This window comes from Hyalella azteca, unplaced genomic scaffold (genome assembly GCF_000764305.2).
Source record: "Hyalella azteca isolate HAZT.00-mixed unplaced genomic scaffold, Hazt_2.0.2 contig2337, whole genome shotgun sequence".
Classification (NCBI taxonomy): Eukaryota; Metazoa; Arthropoda; class Malacostraca; order Amphipoda; family Hyalellidae; genus Hyalella; species Hyalella azteca.
In genome coordinates, this window is record NW_025932616.1 from 64,131 (window position 1) to 88,965 (window position 24,835).

At 37.7% G+C, this 24,835-nt stretch overlaps 1 protein-coding gene across 1 annotated transcript; it reads right to left on the reverse strand.

The window, feature by feature from the left end:
- On the reverse strand, positions 1-23,859 carry LOC108680866 (metabotropic glutamate receptor 8; the record flags this gene model as incomplete). The annotated part of the gene is made up of 14 exons (XM_047885543.1): positions 23,689-23,859; positions 17,089-17,268; positions 14,725-14,897; positions 14,236-14,390; positions 13,341-13,577; positions 12,163-12,303; positions 11,437-11,563; positions 10,713-10,775; positions 5,806-6,022; positions 5,601-5,635; positions 3,692-4,020; positions 2,692-2,996; positions 1,427-1,561; positions 1-150 (listed from the first exon to the last, which is right to left on the reverse strand). Coding segments are annotated over exons 1-14 (2,418 nt in total), but the record flags the coding sequence as incomplete, so codon positions are not given.
- Positions 23,860-24,835: the final 976 nt, after the last annotated feature.

The window sequence follows — 24,835 nt, forward strand, 5'->3', positions numbered from 1 at the left end:
AGGGGGTAGGGTGAGGGTGAGGGTAGGGGGAAGGGGAAGTAGCACGTTTGTAGCGGGGTTGCTCGAGTGGTTGCTGGACAGAACAGATTGAGCTGTCGGCGATTTTGGTTGAAATTTCATACTGGCGTAGTTTTTGTTTGTGCTGGACCCCTGCGGGTGTGAACGTTTGTTCCATTAAGATATATTTTCTTTGATGTTTGTTTAATGCCACATAATAATATTTTTATAATATAATGTGCTGCTGGGAGCATTGATTGTGTGAGGACTTTGTTGGTGCAAACGCTGGTATTACCCAATTTTACGGGATAGTAAACTGTTAGATGTACTGTCACAGTACATCACACTGTACTATCACAGTAAACTGTAAACATTGAATGAAATGTTAGATGAGCTGATTACAGATTCTAACTAAATTTCCTTTTTGAAGTCGGTTTACTTTCGAAATTTCTCATTATTGCTAAAATTGAAGTAAGCTAACATTGAGTGATAGTGATAACTTCGATATAGTCGAGGACAAACAGGGAAAAAAATGAATATTTTTGAATTCATTTGTAATTAGCGAAAAATTTTCTCCGAGATTCATATAACTAAATTATACATTTTTAATTCATCATTATGCTCACAGTATCACTAAGATTTATATATTCCAACATAGGAATGTTTTCGGAATTATCGAAGTAAAATGATTATATTAATATATACAAAATATATACATGAATATTCAAATGTGCATATAAGTAGATAAGATTTTAACGGAAAAAATACAATAAAATATCATGAGCCACATCATGACATTCACCACGTAGCCCTCACATCACCCATTTATCCACAAATTTGAGCAAATTCTCGCAAAAATCAAATTCGTCAAAATTTCGCGGTCGCTGTACCATGAGTCACTCATGCTGTCATTTTCGAGATTATCATGTTATTTAATTTTTCATGCATTTGCTGCAAAAATACCAGTTTCAAAATGACAATACGCAATATATTTTTTTGAAATATGTGTCATATTGTCATACTGATGGTGAATATTGTGACAATACGTAACATATTTTTTTTGAAATATGTCATATTGTCATATTGATGGTGAATAATATGACAATGCGTAATATATATATTTTTGAAATATGTCGTATTGACGGTGAATAATATGACAAAATTTAATATATTTTTTTAAATATGTCTTATTGATGGTGAATAATATGACAAAACGAAATATATTTTTTAAAATATGTCATATTATCATATTGATGGTGAATAATATGACAATACGTAATATATTTTTCGAAATATGCCCTATTGTTGGTGAATAATATGACTGACAAAACGTAATATATTTTTTGAAATATTTCGTATTGACGGTGAATAATATGACAGCGACCTCTACTGCAAGCATGCGTCACTCAAGCAACCTCGTACACCTCACCTTGCCCTGACCTGAGCCCTGACGAACATTTTTGTACGGCTGGAAGACGACGATGTAGACTTTGGGTGTGAAGAGACAACCTAGCGACACCGACGCAGAGATGTTCACGCACATGCAAATGCTCGCCAGTTGGATCTGATCGTGAGAAAAAAGTTTCTTTGAGAATAAAGTAGAATAATAGCCAGGAGTAGTAGTAGTTATAACATCGCCCTGCAGTTGGATCTGTTGGTGGAAAAGTAGAAACCCCTTTGAGAATAAAGGAGAAGTAATAGCCAGGAGTAGTAGTAGTTATAACATCACCAGTTGGATATGATCGTGAGAAAATAGAAACCACTTTGAGAATAAAGTAGAAGTAATAGTCAGGAGTAGTAGTAGCAGTCGTAGTAGTTATAAAAATAGTCAAGTAGTAATAGCGTCAAAGCCAGTGTAAATGTTATGGTTCAGCCTAACTGGGCATTGAAGGAATTTTTTTTAAGACTGTGCTGATTGACTGTGGAATGTGAATTTGTAATTTGCTTACTCATTCGAACAAGTTAATCGTGGTTTGAAAAATAATTTGACCATCAATGTATATATTGTCTTCATCGTCGTAAAATAAAAAGCGTCCGAGTATGCATACTATAGTTATAGCCAAAATTCCAACGCATGTCGTGCAGCATTTTTTCATCTGAGTAGTTTTCAGTGTCGCTATCACCACGCGACACTTATGATCTCGACGCTATTTAGTAAGATACGGTGTAGAGACGCTGGACATATTTATTGTCACTTCATTAAGCAAACTTGTCTAATTTAAGTGGTAATAGGATTTATTACTATACGTAATGGTATATTTAACCTTTGCAGACCTAGATGCAAAATAATTTCAAACCACTGCATTAGGCTTATGACTGGTTTAGGGTCCATGACTGTGACAGTGGCTTGAGGCCTGTGTTAGCAAACACTTCTTTGTGTTTATTGGAATTCATTTTTCTCTGTTCAGTTACCAAAGTTTAATTGGCCTTGCCCTTGTGTGAATTAAATAGGCAGGAAACGTGAAGACCATCACATAGGATGGTTAAGATGCGGCTGAAGAACTAAAATTTGCCGATTACACTAGAAGAATTGGAATTTACACTAGTTACTCATGTCGGAACATTTCAATTGAAAAATCTTTATTTTGAAATTTTCACTGGAATTGTAATTATATTGCGTGCTACATACACAACATTATCATTTATAAATTCGTCATTCAGTTCCACTTCATTAAATTAATTACTAGTGCTTGCCTTATAATCTCTAGTGGTACTAAAATATATGGGGACGAATGCCAGCCACACGATGCACGTGCTGTACATGGTGAAGCCAATATATTTTGCCTCGTTGAAGTTCTCAGGAATCTTCCTGGTCTTGAAGGCATAGATGGTGCAGAGCAGGATAAGAATCATGTTGTAGCCCAGACTCAGGATGAGGGTAATGCTGGAGGTACCACATGACAACACCGCCATCATGCGGTCTGGGTAGAGCTCTTTTGTGGTGGGTGGTTCAACCACCAGCCATGCAACCACACCTAAAAGCTGGCACCCCACTAGACCTGGTGTGGGAGACAAACACACGGGGATGAATTGATAGAATAAATAGTGATAAAAAATGTTCATTTTTCATATTCAGCATCTTAATCATACTGACACATCGCTAATAGGGCTTATTAAAGATTAATGCATTTCAGACGAAAAATACATTTTTTTGCATCAAGCATCTCACCATTCTTGGCAGTATATTCGAAGTATATTCCGAATCATATATAAGAAGTAAGCATAAAGACATTTTATGTTCGCTGAACCCGCACTGTTGTACAAGATAGATTTATATACAATGTCGCACCATGTACTGAACTATTTGCCGATCTAAATAAATCACAGATCAGACTGGACATAAATAAGTTTCTTCTTGAATTATTCAAGTGGCTTATGCTAATAGCCGTTAGTTTGAAGAACTGAACAAACAAACGTAAATTCTACTTGCCTTTTTTGATCATTTATTTACTGTTATCTCCAATTCATAAAGGCCCTGCAAAATATTTCGTTATAGTCAACCAAACGATTTCGCACCTCAACTTCTGAAGATGCGGCAAAAAGAGTCTATTCTGTCTTTCGGTAATAGCTATAAAGGCCCTACAAAAATTGTTCGTTATAGTCAACCAAACGATTTCGCACATCAACTTCTGAAGATGCGGTAAAACAAGTTTTTTCTGCAATTTTGGTAATAGCAAATATTTTGTCGACTCACCAAAGCATATGAGTATTTGAGACCTGGGCGAGGTGTAGGACGGACGCTTGATAGACTTGACTCCCCTGTTGAAGATGCGCGAGATCCTATTGGTCTTGGTGAAGATGGCCGAGTAACAAATGCATAGGCCTAAGCCTAAGCCTACTCTGAGTACCCCGCAGATTGGGGTGGAGGGAGGGGCGAGGATGACGAAGGTCATGACATAGCAAAGTGCTATGCCGAAAAGAAGTACGTAGCACAATTCCCTGCCCGACGCCATGATGATGGGGGTGGTGTTGTAGCGCATGAAGATGATGGCCGTCATTAGGGTGCACATTAGACCGATCGAGCTGCGCGAATAAATTTAAATGATGGAAATGCTTTCTTTGGCGTTTTTAGCGCATTTTCTCATTTATGGAAAAAATGCACTATTGTGCTCGCCATGTCCGTCTGTCTGTCCGTCTGTCCGTGACCTCAAGTTTTCGTCGACGAGAAAATGCGCTCTCTGTCACTCACTGCAGTGAGTACTGAGTTATATTTTTTCTGCAATGTTGCTGCCATAGAAATGATCGATTTAATTCATGATTCATGTTATCAAATATTTTTTTTACTTTTATAAGAAGCACTTTATGCTAATTAAACTCGTGGAAAAAGTGAATAGCTGTAATTAAAATGTGAATTTATTTTTTTGTGAAAGCTCACGTAAGATTGACGAATATGAGAAAGAATTGAAGCGTTATGGATCCTTTTTTGTTCTGAACTTTATTGGATACGAGTTAAATACGTCTAATTTTCAATGCGACACATGAGGCCTTTTATCAGTAAAATATCACTATATGACAATGTCGTTATTATATAAACAATTATTTTCTATCTCGCAGGTTGGTCACATAGCTAAAAAAAAAAGAGCATTCTAACCGGTTTTTCTCGTCACTCAAGGTCATCGTGGAATTTAAAATAAAAAATTACCAATTAACTCTAAGCCTTTAGTGCCGCCTTGTTCACTTATATTCCACCCATAAACTCTAAGCCTTCAGTGCCGCCTTGTTCACTTATATTCCATCCATAAACGCAACGCCCTTAGTCCGACTTTGTTCACTTATATTCCACCCATAAACTCTAAGCCTTTAGTGCAGCCTTGTTCACTTATATTCCATCCATAAACGCAAAGCCCTTAGTCCAACTTTGTTCCCTTATATTCCACCCATAAACTCAAAGCCCTCAGTGCAGCATTGTTCCCTTATATTCCACCCATAAGCCCTCAGTGCAGCATTGTTCACTTATATTCCACCAATAAACTCTAAGCCCTTAGTGCAACATTGTTCACTTATATTCTACCCATAAGCCCTTGGTGTCGCCTTGTTCATTTATAATTATATTACACCCACAAACTCTAAGCCTTTAGTGCAACATTGCTCACTTATATTCTACCCATAAGCCCTTGGTGTCGCCTTGTTCATTTATAATTATATTACACCCAATTCTTAAAAGCTCCAGCCACACGCAGTCTACCGTCAATAATATCGCTCAGTAGCTGCCATATTTGGTGAATAAAGTCTTGTTTACATTATTGCCGGACACCGGACAGTAACCGGGGTCACTTTAAACTAAATTTATTCGAATCTCCAGCAATACTTGGCCTGCCATCAGTGATATCGCTATGTAACAGAGGTATTGGGTTCTTGAAATCGTGTAAAAATTGTTGTTGGAAAGGAAACCAGATTGAATGGAACGAAGATTAATCGATTAAAACGTCACCGACTCGCAGTCTAATATCGATAATTTAAATTACAGATTTTTTGAAGTATTTATTTTATTATATGAAACATTTATACAGCTAGAGACACGCGGCCTCCAGCTGGAAATATACTCTCTGGATGTACGTATTTGTCTCATGAGATTTCTATTCACCAAATCTAAGGGAATTCACGCATCATAAAATATCTTCTGGCACGTAATTTTAGTCTGAACGTGGAACACAGAAATTACTGTACTGAATTAATCTAAGAAATAGCCGACGCCATTGAAAACCAGGGACTGTGATGAAATTTAATTTGCATGTTAAAAGCATTTGCAGCAAAAATATATCGATTGAGGTAATTCTAATCAAAATGGTAATGAAATTAAATGAATACCTGGAAATTCCTGATGAATCCTAGAGGGCAAGGTCTGGAACAAATGGATTCCGGGTTCTCCGAAGATTCATTCTTGAGCTGCCTTCTTGTCCACTGCAACTTCGATCTGTTCAGCTCCAGACTGAAAGGTCTGGAACAAATTGATTCCGGGTTCTCCGAAGATTCATTCTTGAGCTGCCTTCTTGTCCACTGCAACTTCGATCTGTTCAGCTCCAGACTGATGGAAAAAAATTTAAAAGGAAATAATATTACAATACAACAATAATAATAATAAAAGTATACAATAATTTATGTCGTTTATTATAATATGTTTATTATAATAATTATGTATTAACATAACAATTATGTTATGTTAATTATATGGTGTAAATATACACCATATAATTATGGTGTTCGAACCCAGTTTGTGGTCTTGACGTTATTTTGTTATTGAACGGATATCTGCAACGAGCGATAAATAAATGTTTTACTAACTTTAAAATTGATCTTTCTGAATTCAAACGTCTGCACGCCAATTTTGTATTAGAGATGAAAATTTATTCTGCTTCATTGATTTTTGTGAAGTTTTGAATCTCTCAGGTTTAACTGAACTTAATATTATTATAATAACTTGAGAGCGGTTTCATCAATCATCTTAATTAAATCTATGTTCTGATTTTGGAAATATGATTTCTTCCTGCTATTTCAACCGAGTCGTATTGATATCCATTAACGATAGCGATACGATCACTCGGTCGTAACTCTTCTTCACGATTGTTGTAGTAATGGCAATCAATGATTGCGACATGATAACCTAGTACGCAAACGTATTAGGTACGTTATAATACGATAATACGCCCTGATACGCAAACGACGCCACTTCACATTGCATGTGTAACTTAAATTTCAGTTACGTGTTACATTGCAGACAACGTACGAATATTCTATCAAATGAGATTATTTTCAATTAAAATTCAATTGATTATTGAACCATCCGATTTCTAGGTATTTGTTACATCTATAAATACGTATTGGATGTTGGTATTGAATTTCTGATGATTTTTCTCTTTTTAGCGCATTTTATCATTGATGGAAAAAATGCGCTATTGTGCTCGTCATGTCCGTCTGTTCGTCTGTCCGTCTGTCCGTGACTTCACGTTTTCGTCGACGAGAAAATGCGCTCTCTGTCACTGACTGCAGTGAGTATATACTGAGTTATATTTTTTCTTTTCTTTTTATTCTGTGAAAAAAGTATCTTGTTTGCAATGAAAAAAAATTTACTGTTGAACGTCTCACGAAAATCCATAGAGGCATTTCGAAATTCAAATTTCATCGTCAGTGAATAAAATAACACGAATGAGTAATAACTTTTATTTGGAGACAATAGTTATTATTTTGCATGGAAGTGTGAACATTCTGTGATTTTTTTCATCATTTCCTCTCCCAGGTTCAGGTCTGGGGTAAGTTCAGTTATAGTATTTTCATGTTAACATCTTTAATCTTGCAGGTTTTTACTAATCCCCATTTTTAGTAACAGAAAAAGAGTTTTTGAATCTTGAGAAATGGGATTTGTAAGTTTCTGAGCAATAGGAAAATAGTTTAAAGCTTTAGAATAACAGGACAATAATTTAACTTCCGAGAAACGAGAAAATAATCTTAAAATTTACTGCATAACAGGATACATAATAGTTTTTAACTCCTGATTGATGTCAAAGTTGCTGGTTTCTTATAGTTACAAGGCAATATTAACAATCAAATTTTAAGATTTAAATCATTCATTCTGATTAGAAATTTTCTATTTCCAAAAGTTTTCTCAATTCTGATTCTCCACTTATAGAAAATTATATTTAAAATATTAGATGAAGCATCTTTAATTAAACGCTGTTTGCGCCTCAAAGGAATTATAACGTAGGAATTAACTGAAGGCGTTTATGTATGTGCAATATCGTTGTAAAGCAAGCATAATAAATTTTATGATATTTAAACTTAAATCAATCAAGTATCATTACGTCGCGTACATTTTGATTCGAGGTCATGGTGTTGGCACCTAGCAAATGATCACAACACAAACGACATCTTTACATTCATTTAATCATGAAATATAACAATGGGGTTTAAAACATACCGATTTATTGTTGCCGTTACTTTGAAGAAGGAAAGCTATACCTAAGTTTTCGTGCATTTTAAAAGTACTTGATGGCAAAGGTAGCACGAACACGGCTCTTATAAACTTCTAAAAAATTTAATTGATGACAATTATGTAGCGTTCAGCACAATATAGTATCAAAATATTGACTAATATAATTATCTCGCTTGACTGATTGGCGATACATTTGCGGCTTCAATTTAACTCAATGTATTTAAGCTTAATTTTTCATCGCATCACAACATTGCTGATTTTACTATCTCCTTAAAAGATGATCACTTATTAATATTAACAAATGCAAATACCATTACCGATATTGTTAGAAAATTCAGTCGGTGCTTCGTCATATACAAGCCAGACTGGCAATACGAGCGGCGGTTAATTGCCTGTCCTGGGGGGCTCATGTAGCGCGCTCAGTGCAGGGAAGAAGGTGAGGTTATATAGAAATTATTTTCGATTTATGGCCAAAACGCTGCGAATTCGTTGTAGAATTTTTTGCAGTATAAAAATCAAAACTTTTAAGTATGTAATAAAGTTCGTGTAATATTACTGTACAGGATGCGATGGCACAATATGTAGGGTAAGGTGAGGCTATGTACAGAGCTACAACACTACAGGCTTAGGTACTAAATACTGAGTTTCGATTTTTTGTGCAGAACATCAGTTAAAATGAAAAGGTTAAAGTTGGTCGAAAAATGTACGTCTAAGATTTAAATGAGAGGATTTGTACAGTTCAATGTCAACCTTGCTTAAATTGTTACAATTAAAAGCGAGTAAATGTTTAATTTCTTTGAATATATAAAGGTAATGTTGATTTTAATAAACGATTGTAAAAGAATGGAATTTAACAATTTGCGTGCTTTTTATAATAGAAACATTTATGGCCTGAATTAGCTAGAATAAGAGATGGGGCTCGCACACGATCAAATGGCATAGAATCCGTGAACCGCGGATTCAAAAATTCCTGTTTGAAAATGGAGCAGGATAGAGACTTACGATAGATCATTTTAATTAGATAATCTCGCTTGCTATATTACAGGATCTTTCCTTCGTCATATTTCTTCAACTGAACTCGCGATATTTCGCAAAGAATACTTAGTTACTATTTCCTTTTTTTTATTGAATGTGATTGGCTCAACTAGGATTATTATAAAGAAGGTTGGCCGAGCCGAGTCATACCGAGCTAGCAAGCTGCCAGAGTCTGCCATTTAAACCCTGACCTGAGGCGGATATAGAGAAGCTGATTTACGTTCTCCCCGAGTCTTGGGCGGACCCTAATACAGAGTTGCGCCCACCTCAAAATTTTGTTAGTGTAGTGATTAGCTCATCGATGTCAATGCCGCAGTAATTTTTTAGGTTTATGTCATGATGGTTACATCAGGGAAGTATGAAGGTATAGTTTGTTGCGCAAAATAATTATAGAGATTGGTTTTATTTTTATAGCGGGTTGTGCCTAAAAATCTAGTTCATGTTTAGGTGAAATCTAAAAATTCTAGAGAAGTACAACTGAGAAGCATTTTTTATGCGTGCGTACTCAATGATGGGCGTCGAAACGTGATGATGACAATTACGTGGAAAAGATTTATTATAAATTATACATGTGAGAAGTGATGTTTTATTGATAGTAAGTAAAGTTCTAGATAAATATAAACTTTTCTTGGATGTGAAACTTAGGCAGGTACCTACTAAGGATAGCTAAAATAATTGTGTCAGTGCGCTCAAAATAGTGGAAGGTTTGGTCTACTTGATTGATATTGACTGTGGTTTAAAAGTATAACAAATCAGCGGTTTAGTAGCATCGTTTATTTTAATTTTATTTCAAAAATCCACTTGACGAAGAAATTAATGAATTTGCTATTAAGATAACTCAATGGTAATGGTTGGTTGTACTAAATCGAAAATATAAAAATCATTCTGCGTAAAGTTACTTTTAGATTTTTTTTAATTTTGAAGTACAATTGAAAAATAAAAAGACTAAGCAGTGAGGTTCGGGTATCTACTCAAACAAATGAGATGGAGTAGGTAGAAGGTCTAAGAACATGGAAGTGCTGCTACTGGTGCTTGGAATAGGAACAGAATAATGTAAATTTCAGTTATCTTATTTGTGATTTCAAATTTGAGCATTAAAAAGGGATTTGAAACTAGGACCTTTGTTGGGCCAATACTACCGTGCTCAACGGCTTGAATATTTTCTAACGACGTTCCTGCTATAAAGTGTGCATGGTAATTTTATTGTTAACATTTTAAAGCAACATTTGCTGTAAATTGAGATTCTTTTGGGTGCGTTACAGTGTAATGCTTTATGGTTAACAATCGTTTACTCTCAAAAAGTTTGGAGAAAATTGAACCGGTCAATTCAGTTTCCCCATGTTTACTGACCTGCAGTAATTTGCTGTTAGAATTACAGTTAAATTTTAATTCCGAATTCCAACACTCGCTTTGAATCAAGCGGGTGTTGGTAAAGCCTTCAAATCAAAGAAGGGTGAATGAGCAATGCATATTGTTTGACATAAGCTCATCAAAATTAAAGCAACACGAATATATATTTGCTGTGCTTTTAAAAGAACGAGTATTTAGGTTTGCCTCGAAGTTTACAGTGCCATTGCATGAAAGTATCAACGTTCAGATTGTAAAACGCTTATCAAACTTGAACCTAATGAGTTATTTTTTTAAACTCATTCTGATTTTTCTCTATAGAAACTAATAAAAAGTGAGAGCGAGTGTGTAAGGGTGAGTTGCTGCAGGTGCTGTTAAGATCAAAATCAATTCAAGTTACTTTTACCTGGAGTGTCTCGAGTGAGAATGCTTCTTAGCGGCATGTCTGAGATGGTGGCCTCCAGTATCGCTGGACAAACCATTCAACATCCATTACAATTATCATCCATTACAATTATCATCCATTACAATTGTTTAACTTTAAGAAAACGATGCATTTTTGCACCATGATCATGATTTTACCGTTCATGATTTTTATTTGTTGAAATTCACTATGAAAATCATAAAATCCCGTGCGGTTGCTAACTCACACTGAAATTTCGTACAATGTTTACAGTGACTCGGAGCCAGCTAGGGCAAGAGAGTTATATTCAGAGAGAATTAATCTTATTCGGGGTTAATTAATCATAGTTATAGTAAATTGATCTTATTCAGGGTCAAGTACTCATGTTCTGTATCAAGTAATCGAATTACGGGTTTATCAAATGAGTTCTAGCTCATATAATGGAATAATGACTTAATTAGTAAAATTATGCCTTAAATAATCGAATTTTATTTATAATAATGAATAAATGGCTTATATAATCGTACTCAGAGTAGAGTAACTGCATTCATGGTAAATCAGTCGTATTCAGGATAAAAAAATCGTATTCCATGTTAACTACGGGCAGATAGAGCCTGCAACTTGAAATATATGACGGGTATTCGCGATGCAATCTTTCCACCAACAGGAATGCGATCCCTCGTTTGAAGTAAATGATCGTATCAAAGATACGATAACAGTTCCTCACCTCTCAGTCCAGTTGCCGATGCGCACATACTCATAGTTTTTGTCAGAAGTTTTCTGATACTGAAATATGAAGTAACTCCCTGGCGCGTCGCCGTCCGCGTTAAACTTCACTCTGCTGCCCTGCTTGCCTGTAGCGGTGTGAAAATGCAAGGAGTTTGAGAAAAAGGTTCAGAATTCGGGCGATACGGTTATATCTGCCGGAGTTGTGGAAAATTAAGTTAAAGAATTGATTACTATATAGATGCAGTACTTTTTCCGGATATAAGTTAAATGATTGACTTATTTTTATTTGATTTCCGTATTGCATATCTAGGAAAAACATTAATGCCACTCATTAACTAATTAATTATTAATTTTCGGGAATTGATAATATTGCAAGAACTTCACGAACGTACATAAGCAAGCTATTGAAAATAAATAACCAATACACGGCATAAAAAATGCCCAGGTAAACTTATTGCTCCGGTAAACTTAAAAGCAAAAAATGTCCATGTAAACTTAATAACAAAAATAGCCCAGTTAACTTGATACCAAAACTTGATACCAAAACATTTAAATTGAAGCTGACACAAAAACTCGAAAATTTTCGTGTAGCAATCACATTTTGATTGTTTAATGATGTATTTGATTCGACGTATCTAAAATTCGAAATTATGGATTATTTAAGGATAAACATAGCTTATATATTTAAAAGAATTCTTAATTTTTTCACATGAATATCACGTACCAATGAAGGATACGTTGCGGATGTAGGATAGGAACTCGGGACCTGGAGGCGGCGACTCAACCTCAGGACACAGGGTGATGTTACCGCACTTGTCCTCGAGCATAGCGTGGTAGGCCGTTGCCATGGCGAACACTGCGTCCACTGTCGTGTACAGAACAACTTACTTTTATCATCTTACTTTTGTCTCATCTTTTATTGCATCAGATGACATTTACAAAAAATTTTTAACTGATTATTGCATCAGATGACATTTTACAAAAAAATTTTAACTGATATTTTATTTTGCAGATATTTTTATGCTGATTTTTGAATAATATTTTTATCTGCTGTTTTGCAATATAATTTTCAGATGATATTTTGTAATATATTTTTAGCTGATATATTTTCTATGTATATTTTAAACTGATATTTTGCAACATATTTTTCAACTAATATTTTCGTTAAAAATTTTCAGCTTTCAACTTTCAACAAATTTTCCAGCTCATATTTCGAAACATAGTAAAGTGAAACTTATTATTTATTAAAAAAGGTAGTGATGGTGCTAGCTGTGTCGGCAGCTGTTTAACTTACAGGAAATTCCCGAATTAATAAGTTAATCCATCACTTGGTGAATGGTAAGGGCCAACAAATTTTGAAACACGTGAAATGATAAGTAATAATGAGGTTAACAGTGCCATTTGCCGTGTGAAAGTTCGCGTAATATGTTACAGTAAAGTCGTAAATGACTTTTCGTGGATATTTTGTCGAGTCGGTTCCAAAAATTACCTAAAGTTGGAAAAGTTAACTATTTTAAGAATGGAATAATGTTCGTTTATATTAGCAGTGCTTTGTGACGAATAATGTACCATTCAATGTTTTTAAGGGTTACAATAAGTAATTCTAAGGTCTCACGGTGCCACACGTTATTTCTATGGGCTCAGTGCCACACGTAATTTCTATGGGATCAGTACCACACGTTATTTCTATCGGATCAGTGCCAAATGTTATTTCTAAGGTCTCAGTACCAAACGTTATTTCTATGGGCTCAGTGCCACACGATATTTCTATGTGCTCAGTCCTACATGTTAATTATAAGGACTCAGTGTCACACGTTATTTCTATGTGCTCAGTGCCACACGTTAATTATAAGGACTCAGTATCGCTCAGTATTTCTAAAGGCTCACTATATTTCCACTCACCCACAAAAGGAACGAGCCCCTCTTGCTCTGTCATGATGACCTCATCTCCAGTGCAATCGTTTCTGGTGTCAAGCGGATTGCTCACGTTTCTGTTGAAGGTGCAGTTGAAATGTTTCGTCCAGTATTCTTTGAACCAAACATTACGGCAATTTCTTTTGATAAGAACTCCGTCCACAACCTCTTCGCATTTTTTCTTCTTAAACCTTGGTTTTAAATTCTGCAGATATTCGTCGAAACCTGGGAATCGGTGAGATCGGACACAGATATAAAATAGAGAACGCATAGGAAATAGACTAAAACTGCAGTATTACTTTCGAGATTAAGCCAGTGGACGAAAAGCTCGGTTGAAAGGGGGGAAAGTCCGAAGAGAATGTGATATTTAAACGATTACTTTCGTGCGGCAAATAGCTAATTTTTTTAAATTAATGACTGCTAGCTTGTTTTACATGAAAAACTGCCTCGCAAATTGTCTAATTTGTAATACAAGAAAACAAAACCTCCTTTTCAAGGGGCAGATTTAACCATATAAGTGAAGGCGTCATTTTATTCGCAACATGAATAATAAGTCATTCCATAATTCCAAGGGCGCAATGTCGTTCTGAATCAAAATCGTCTTAAAGCCGTTGAACCACCTCGATGGCAGTTCCATCTCTTCATATAGAGAGCAAATTGTCGGATGCATTACCATCTATTGAAATAAAGAGCAAAATGTCGTAGGTCGTTCGACATTCGTATCTCTTGAAAAAAAATGACGGAGGTCGTTGCATCTCATAGAATATAGAGCAAAATGTTAGAGACATTAGAATCTCTTGAAATTAAGGCAAACTGTGACAGTCATTGTCATTTTACCTGGCCAGAATCAAAGTAAAAATTTAGAATTAAATGCACTGCTCACCCTTGAGGGCGGTCCTCTTGGGCAGGATGGTGATGGCTCCCTCAGCAGCGACCTCTTGCTCTTTAACAGGGTAGCTCTTGGCCCCCCAAGAGTCGCTGCCTATCCAAAGAAAGTGGCCAATTTTTCCGGCCTTGGTAACTGCTGCAATGACTTTCCTGTGAGAGAAATCGATATAATAATAAATAGGTTCAGTTTGTGCGCCTTTTTTCAGCGCCGACAATATATTAGGCTTTTTGGATCTTTCACTTTAACCGTATTCTTCTGTTCACTGTGATTAATTAATGAAAATGTATATTTATTATCAGCCTGCTTAAATTATAAGTTCACAAATAATTTAAAAACGAAGAAACCGACAAGCAAAGTCATCATTTATATACAATGAAAAGTTTCGAAGATTAGTTCCATCATCAGTTAAAAAAACTTCATAGAATACATGGAAAATTCGTTAAAATAAATTGTACTCGCATTAGTACTTTTTTTATGTATCACCTGATGTTGTCTTCATCGACGAACATAACTACGGCTCGCGCCTCTGGCTTCATCAGGAGTCGCTGGATGAGCGCATCGAACTCCTCAGGCCTGGACATGGTCCTTAAGATGGTCTCCGAGACAGCCACGCAAATCCCGGCCTTCTCCGCCAGGCTGATGAACGACGCGATCCCCTGAACATCCGCAAAGAATTCAGAGTTTCAAATATTCGTACAACGATACTGAATAAATGTTCATTTAAAGATGAACTGCGTGGCTTTTTGAACAATAAGCTGAGCTACCGCATAAATTTTGAAAATCCATGCCAAGGCTTTCAAATATTCCTTGAACTCGAATTTAATTCACAGCTCTTTCTCACTGGTAGCGATGTAGCTGCGCTAAACTCCTTCCTGTCTTTTGTTGTCGAGGTTCACGCTGGTAACGAGTAGGATGCGTTGCATTCGCACTGTCTTTTTTTAATGATCAGCGATGGGAGTGACTGCAATCTTTTGTCGCTTGAATTTCGTGAAATGGGGCAGTAATTTTATTAATATGTATTGCTGGATATCGTTCCTATGGTTATTAGATCTCCGAAGCGGTGACTTTCATGATCTTTTTGGGTGGCGGGTAAGCCTTTGGATCTTGTGGACATGACCTGACGATGCCCTTAGTTAAAAATTCTATTCTGTTGATTAGAGCCATTTCCAACATGTAAAATGCATAAGATAAATACTGGCATACATCCCCCAATCGTAATTTTGTTGCTAAGCTTAGCTTGATTAGAATATTAAACCTATTTTGTGTATATAATGGTTATTCCAGGTGGACGTGGGCACCAAATTCATCTTCTACCTTGAGGTTCAGAGCACTTCGAGTAAAGCTCGTTGAAATTCCCTCTCTAATGGAAGATTTGGCACAAATAAACTTCACATGAGGAGGAAACTTAGTTCGTGTAATCTGGGAGTTCCAACTTGCCGCGAATAGACCTGTAACTCAATTTTTCGACTGCGGTATTAGGCTTCTCAACGCAAATGGTTACTTTTGAATTCGTCTAATGGTTCCACAATTCGTGCGTTTTTGTATTATAATTTAGAAGTGTCCGGTATGAAGGGCTTGTTGGTAAGGGTTGGTAAGAAGGGCTTGTTGCCTAGTAGCATGTCTTATCTGTAGGGGGTAATGGTGCTCTTGACAAGCTAGGTTTGATATTTTTTGAAGATCCCAATAAAGCTTTGTACCTCTAGTTTCTGATAAGTTACTCCATATCACCATCGCGTCCACAATATTGACGAAAAGTTCTGCAGCAATAACGAAACCATTTTTATAAAAATTTATCTCAAAATGTATTTAAGTTTGTTAGATTTTAGCGTAAGAGTTTCTGTCGACACGACGGCTCTTCCTCGTTGCCCCAAACTGCGGTGCTAAGCCTTACCATTTGTGTGAGCTTAAGACAGTCGTATAAGATTTATTGGCACTAAGCTTTACTATTTGTATCAAGCTAACACAGTCGTATAAGATTTGTTGAAGTTAAGCTCTACCATTTGCACGAACTCAGAACAGTGAAACACTATTTGCTGAAGCTAAGTTCAACACGTGGATCCACCCTTAAGCTCTGGGCCCATACTTTAAAAAAAGTTAAGAGATCGTAAGTTCATCAGCCAATCATTGACGGCCTTTCAAGCAAAATCCACCAATCATAGACAAGAAAATAGAGTGTAAGTACTTACGTTCACTTAGCGAGTTTTGAAAGTATGGCCCCTAATGAATTACGTTAATTGGTTGCCTTCCTATTACAGGCACTGTTCACTAAGTAAACAAACTTACTTGAACGTATTTTCTGTGAACACATTGATTTTTTTTCAAAGTACTTCTTTAAGCTCTATTGTTTGCATGCACACGTTTCGACAGAAAATTTATTATTTTCTGTAAAAAAAAATTTTCAAAAACTTATTGCATTAAGACATTGTTTTTCAACTATCAGATTGCGTTCCTAAAAAACATGTACAAATTAACTTTGAAATTTAACAAGAATTATTCCAAATTAAAGTTGGCAGAGAAAAATCTACGAAATTCTAGCTGGAGTTAAAATTACATTTGAAATACAAATGAAGATTCTGGCCAATCCGTTATGAGCAATGGAATTTACCATGCCTGCTTTCAACCGTCTCGTCGATGAAAAGGTTTCCGTTAGGAATGAATCAATTTTCATAAATCTCATTGTTATATTTATCGTCTTCTGTGTGAAAAAATAAACTGGTATAAACCTATTTACCACACCGCGGGGAAACAATTCCAGCTGCCGAAAGTCCACGGGTATGTGGACAAAATTTCCACGGCATCGGTACATAACATTTTCAGTTACAGAAAGTCTACGGGGGGTTTGTTTACCTTTTCACCGTATCCACCTTCGACCGACAGAGTTGACACGTATTCCCAGCCCAGAGCACCGACGATCTCGACCATCGCCATAGCCTGGAAGTTATCGGGAGGGACGACGCGACTGAAGAACTCGAACCTGGTTTTGTCGGACAGCTCTGTAGACGTCGACGCGTAACTGATCTGCGGGATCTGTCATAGAAAAAATATAACTCAGTACTCACTGCAGTGAGTGACAGAGAGCGCATTTTCTCGTCGACAAAAACTTGAGGTCACGGACAGACGGACGGACGGACAGACAGACGGACTTGGCGAGCACAATAGTGCATTTTTCCATCAATGAGAAAATGTGCTAAAAGGAAACAACTTTCTATAATTTTGTCTGCTCTAACCCTTAGAAGACATACTAAACTTTGAAGAAAATTACGTCCTTCCTTTATTTTATTTTTCGAGAAGTAGGAGTAATTTTTCTATTTTAAGTTAACGGGACCTTTAAATCTTGAGGTAAGGTGAATGAACTTGATTTTATCGTCCATATTGAAAGGAAAATATGGATTCTATCGCTGCAAATCGACACGAGTTCTGTGAAAGCTATCTTTGGGAGCTGTCAGATGAGACGTTAAGCTTCACATTACAAATTATCAAATTATTTATCGTGCATTATTAACACAGTTTTAATTCATTACCTGACAAAATTAATTCAAAAACACTTACAATTCAAGGTCATTTAAAGATTTACATAAACCTCAAATGAAAAAAAATGTGCATCTTGTTCACTTAATGCAGTTGTTAACTTCATGGAATTTTTCTAAATATCAGTCTAGTATAAGATTTCAAAATATCAATCTAGTATAAGATAAATTAATTTAATAATTCACAAAACGATTTCATGGCCATGATTTAAATGTATTATGGGAAACCAGTAACTAGTGAGTAAATAAGTAAGCTTTTAGCTTATTTCAAAACGACTTCATCACACAGTAGATAATTGATAGAATTAATTTAATGCTATAATGAGAGAGGTTCGTGATGGCGAGACCGAGCTGTCGTGTCTGCATCACGCCGAGCAGACATGCGCTGAGGCTGCGTGACCACAGGCCGTTCCTGCCACGACACTTATTGATAACTGCTGCTATTGCTTAGCAGCAGTTACTGCTCACAGCTGCAGTTACTGCTCACAGCTGCAGTTACTGCTCACAGCAGCAGTTACTGCTCACAGCAGCAGTTACTGCTCACAGCAGCAGCTGTCTCTTATACACATCTAGATGTGTATAAGAGACAGGTAAAATGCTGCGACTTAACCTGCGGGGGTAAAATACTGCGACTTATCCTGCGGGGGTAAAATACTGCGACTTATCCTGCGGGGGTAATATACTGCGACTTATCCTGCGGGGGGTAAATTCTGCTACTTATCCTGCGGGGTAAAATACTACGGCTTATCCTGCGGGGTAAGATATCACTGATTGTATTCAGAATATCCAGGACTCAGTACGGGGCAAGTAACGACAGAATCGCGATGTGTAATAATAATGAAAGTCAGGTTTATTATGCCAGAAATTGTAGATCAACGACATTTAAAGATGGAATTCAGCGTTCTAAATGCGGGTTATGTCGCTCACTAGAATATCCAGCAAAATAATACTAAAGTTTCTTCCCTCTCTGCTACCATAAATTTCAATTCAAAATCAAAGCCGGATTCGCAATCAAAAATTTGTTGCAGTTGGAGGCTCAAATTTTGTGTCCGGCTGCCATTTGTACAATAATGAGAACTGAAGCTCCTGTATGACCGGGAGATACGGTCGTGTGAAGTCAAATCAGTTCGAAACGATGAAAGTTAACAACCAATCTAGACAAACCGTTGGTTGCTAAAAAGTAATTACATAATGATTGAATTAGTTTTTAGGTAAATTAACTATTAGTAAGTTACATTACTTGCGTTTTTCACTGTATTATGCGGTCAACACACATTGTGAAGATTTAATAATTTTATGCAATGCATTTACATCGCACCAGCGCTAAATGCAAGGGCAGCGTCTGCCTCGCATTTAGGTGCGCGCTTGTGGTGCTTACTCAATCAGGCCGGGCTGGCCTAATGCAGCTTAGGTAAGGCTAATCTAATTACCATAATGAATGACGTCATGCCTATAAATGATGAGTGACGTCATGTGTATAAATGATGAGTAACGTCATGCGTATAAATGCAAGGGCAGCGTCTGCCTCGCATTTAGGTGCGCGCTTGTGGTGCTTACTCAATCAGCTCAGGCTGGCCTAATGCAGCTTAGGTAAGGCTAATCTAATTACCATAATGAGTGACGTCATGCCTATAAATGATGAGTGACGTCATGTGTATAAATGATGAGTAACGTCATGCGTATAAATGATGAGTGACGTCATGCGTATAAATGATGACTGACGTCATGCGTATAAATGAGGAGTGACGTCATGCGTATAAATGATGAATGACGTCATGCGTATAAATGATGAGTAACGTCATGCGTATAAATGATGANTGATGACAGCCTTGTCAAGAGCACGTGATGACAGCCTTGTCAAGAGCACGTGATGACAGCCTTGTCAAGAGCACGTGATGACAGCCTTGTCAAGAGCACGTGATGACAGCCTTGTCAAGAGCACGTGATGACAGCCTTGTCAAGAGCACGTGATGACAGCCTTGTCAAGAGCACGCAATGGCAGCCTTGTCAAGAGCACGCGATGGCAGCCTTGTCAGGGGCACGTAATCGAATTTATTGAGGCCATGTGACAGAAGCTTGTCAAAGACATTTTATGACTGTAATGTTAAAGGCGTGCGCAAAATCATGGCGTTCTATTTGTATTAATTTCCTTTCATTCAGTGGATAACACCTAAGACCTCAATAAAAATCGCTTTCTCCTCGTCATCATCAAAAGTTATTAATTATTTATAAATTACTCGTGACTTTCCGTAGGAGCTGCTAAATTCACTCGTTATATTATTCAAAATAGCTATTCATCGTCAAAGTACATATTCATCATCCTCGGTGAGAGCATTAAAAGGACTAACAAAAAAATATGTCCTTCGCTTCCTCATCATTACACAGTAAACACTAGGAACTCTTTCTTAGGTTTACTCAAGAATGCTTGGGTGTCCTTTTACTGTAATGTCGTCATCGTCATACCTTTGTTTAAGAAAGATTCGGAAATTAACAATCGGTGTTCAGTCAAATCTCATCTATCTAATCTGTCTAATATTTTTCCCGAGCCTGCTTTGTTTTACTAATCGATCGTATTTATTTATCACGTAAACAATCATTAATAATTGATATGGTGACCAGTCTTCTCACTTCACTTCACGTCGTTCAATTCCTCCAATGAACCATTGACGTCTATTGAATTTACCCAACACATTGCATCTGTACATCAGCATCCATAAGCAGGATGATTCCATTAGCAGAGAGTAACTGGAGGACACATCAATTCCAATTCCTGGCAACTGGCAGCTTTCCAGGAATGTTCTATTCCCGCCCAGGTCTGGAATATACACCTCGGTTACAACGGGAAGGCTGACGGGAAAGAATGGTAATCTCTGAGACTGAATTCATTGTTGGTCTCAGGAACGAGTCCACATTTTGTGGTAATGACAGGGAATCGATAGTTTTAAGCGTTTTATGACTCGAATAATTATGTCAAATGTACAAACAGAAAACCAAATTCTCTGTTATTGCAAGGCATGAATTGTTGAACGAATGGATGATCGGAGATTTGAATGTTTCTTTACGTATGTATATACTGACTGCTTTCTATTAATATTTTTATAGATTCTTCTGTGAAATATGCATTCTTTCATACAGGAATAAATTTTTCAGTGCTTATATTGTTTTTTATGCATTATGCCCAGGTTTGCTTTAAATGCATGCAGGAAAACATTTCATTCTCGCATAGAAAGAATTCCAACGATAAAAACATTTTTAATTCGTATATTTTTCATGTATGTGATGAGTGACATAAACTGAGTTCAAGCACACACGACAACTTCAGCAATGCTCGCACCCGCTTCTGAAATGTAAACGAACTGCACGGAATGTTCTTTGGTCCTTGACGCCACATTATGACAATTGGGTCTGTGCATTACGCTACATGATTCAAGAATGTATACGAATTCTATGAACCTCTTCATGTAATTGAATTTGCACAGGACAAAACATTTATTTGCGCGTAGCTTAATTCCCTATTTAAATGGGATGAAAGAGCGCATTGCAACCAGTCGCAAAGCAGCTTAAATTTGTGTTGAAAGCGAACTTTTTACTTGGTTGCCGCCGCATTCATGACACAAAGAAATGCCACTGCAGTTCCGCACGTTTCTCGATATCGCGCCTGAAAAATTCAGTGGCACCCGAGTCCTGATGCGCTATGTTCAGGCTATTTGGTCGATGCGACATTGTGGAACTAAGTTTTAAATTTGCGTTGGAGTTGTTTCGAAAACGATGCTGGTCACACTAAGCTTTGAACCGTCTAAATTATCCCACTGGAAATAGTGCCGTAGTGAACTAGCGAGCGATTTAGATCAAAGTATTTTATTTTGTTAATTAATTGGAAGCGTAACTTATAATATTGTATCAAAGCAATGATTTAATAAAATTCTCATCAACAAGTATCTTTATAACTAATGCCTTGGGTTAATTGCCGTTTGCTTGAAAGAGCTCGTTCCAAACCATCGACAATGCTCTGTGGTTCCTGAAACAAAAGTCATATTGATTTCACTTAATTGTCTATACCAACTGGGAGCACTCGTCCGTACCATTCCGGTATCACGAGCTCCTTGTACATTTGAATTCACCCTTCTAATTTTTTAATGTAAATTTAAATATATTTACTAACTTTATGAGCGCAAGCACAGACCACGCACAAACCCAGACCACGAATTCAAGTATACAAACGCACGCAAATATCTCGAGCCCTGCGAGGCTGCAGCACTAAGCCCAGCATCGTCTCGATATCGTCATCTGAGGCTTAGCGCGCCCGTTGGTTGTCATTGACGGGCGCCTAAACGACGTGTCGATGTGATGGTGGTAGTGAGGGGCGCCTAAACGACGTGTCGATGTGATGGTGATAGTGACGGACGCCTAAACGACGTGTCGATGTGATGGTGGTAGTGACGGTCATCTAAACGACGTGTCGATGTGATGGTGGTAGTGACGAGCGTCTAAACGACGTGTCGATGTGATGGTGGTAGTGACGACACAGACCACGCACAAACCCAGACCACGAATTCAAGTAGACAAATATCCGAGCCATGCGAGCCATGCGGATATTTGCGGACAAATATCCGCAAATATCCGAGCCATGCGAGGCTGCAGCACTAAGCCCAGCATCGTCTCGATATCGTCATCTGAGGCTTAGCGCGCCCGTTGGTTGTCATTGACGAGCGCCTAAACGACGTGTCGATGTGATGGTGGTAGTGACGGGCGCCTAAACGACGTGTCGGTGAGGTGACTGTAGCGTCTGAATGACGTGTCGGTGCCGTGACCGCACCCTAATTGACAATCTTAGATGCGGACCCGACTCTGTAATAGGTGTCGCCTAGGATTCGAGGAGCATGTAAATCAGCCGCTCATGTCCGCTTCGGCTCTCAGTTTGAATGGCAGCTTCTGAGCAGCTTGTAAGATCAGCATCATTCGGCTCGGCCAACCCTTTTCAAGTTTTCATACTCCCAGGCGACTATGAAGTCAGAAAGGCGATTAATTCATGCCAGAAAAAGATGGGGTGGCCAGGGAGACCGAAAATAACTTTAGGCCGAGTGTAGCGACTATCCGGATAAATCCTAGACGGTCCCGAATTTTGTTTGGTGAGTGGCGGGCGCTTAAACGACGTGTCGGTGCTGTGGCCGTAGTGACGGCTGCTCGCCGGTGGGAGCTGCTAACAAGACAGGCTCTGCCATGGACCGTCAAACGTGAATTATTTGGCCGGCAACGCAAGGCGTTCCTCTTCCCCAACATGACTTGTTATCTTCCCCAGCACGTCCTCATGGTCATGACTTGTTATCTTCCCTAACACGTCCTCATAGTCATGGCTTGTTATCTTCCCTAACACGTCCTCATAGTCATGACTTGTTATCTTCCGCAACACGTCTTCATGGTCATGACTTGTTATCTTCCCCAACACGTCCTCATGGTCATGACTTGTTATCTTCCTCAACACGTCCTCATGGTCATGACTTGTTATCTTCCCCATTGCCTTTATGTGACAAACTACTTCCACGCGCCAACTTAATATAAGTAATAGTAAATTCCATCCAAACTCGTCTGAAATTCGCATTAATATTAAATGTCATTTAATACCTGTATATTCCTGAACTACTGGAATGTGAAAACAATCTATGTTGCTTCCTGGAAACTTTGATTTGAGATTGTACTCAGTTTCTGACAGTAAATTCTGGAGCAATATTAATCAATTTCTTTTGCTCTGAATGAATCATGTCGGCTGCATGCTGGTGATGCAGGGCTTGGCTCTGAATGAATCATGTCGACTGCATGCTTGCGATGCAGGGCTTGTATCGATATTTCTGCCAGGGCTCCGTGAATAGTAGCCTCTGAATCGTAGCCTCTGACTCGTAGCCTCTGAATCGTAGCCTCTGACTCGTAGCCTCAGAATCGTAGCCTCTGACTCGTAGCCTCTGAATCGTAGCCTCTGAATCGTAGCCTCTGAATCGTAGCCTCTGAATCGTAGCTCTGAATCGTAGCCTCTGAATCGTAGCCTCTGACTCGTAGCCTCTGAATCGTAGCCTCTGAATCTGTCTCTTATACACATCTAGATGTGTATAAGAGACAGGTTCTATTCCCGCCCAGGTCTGGAATATACACCTCGGTTACAACGGGAAGGCTNAGCCTCTGACTCGTAGCCCCCCGATCATGAGGTCTAAATTGGGGAGTTGCGAGGAGCTTTGTAGGCAAATTACAGGGCTCTGAAAGGCCATCGCTTGACCACCAATAATTCTTGAATCTGATTACTAACCTCCCGGTATGATTTATTCCCAGCCTTCGTGAATAATTTATTGATAATCGATTGCTTCTTCAATCTTTGGTCTTTTTTATCCCTCACAAATAACTTGGTAAGTATTGAGATAAGAGTAGCCTGAGGCGTATATTTTTCTTAATAAAGTTACCATGTAGTTCCTCACAATTACTATTGTTCATTTACCCTTGCCTTCTGTGTCATAATTTTTTACCCCAGTTATACCTCGGTAACAAAGTTACATTTTTAGTATGTGGTTCATTTGGTGGTCACAGAAACATCTGTAATAGCTTAATTAATTATATAACAGTATTTATTGCTTATTATTTCAATCTTGATTCAGCCCCAGTGGCATTTATTATCCGTGTGACATTATAGCAACGAGCAGTCACGAATATTTACCCCAGTTACATTTCTAGGAAGCAATGGTACATTTATCACTTTGATGTAATTTGATTGGTCCTTTTCTATCACTGAAAGACATCGTAAAAATTTAATTTGCGTTTATAAGTATTTGTCCTCCAAATATGGGGAATGCTGTAAAATATATTACCTCGAAATATTCGCTGTGAAAATTAAATCTCTGAAACAGTCAGGTACGTTTAATCCCAAGTTACATATATCTACTCATCAATATCCTTTGATCACTCTGCTACATTTTTTACCGCCAGTTACATTTACTGAGCCAATAACATCACTTTGTCCTGAGCTACATATATTACACTCAAATTACATCCATAATGCCAGTTAGGACCATGTACCAACAAGTTAC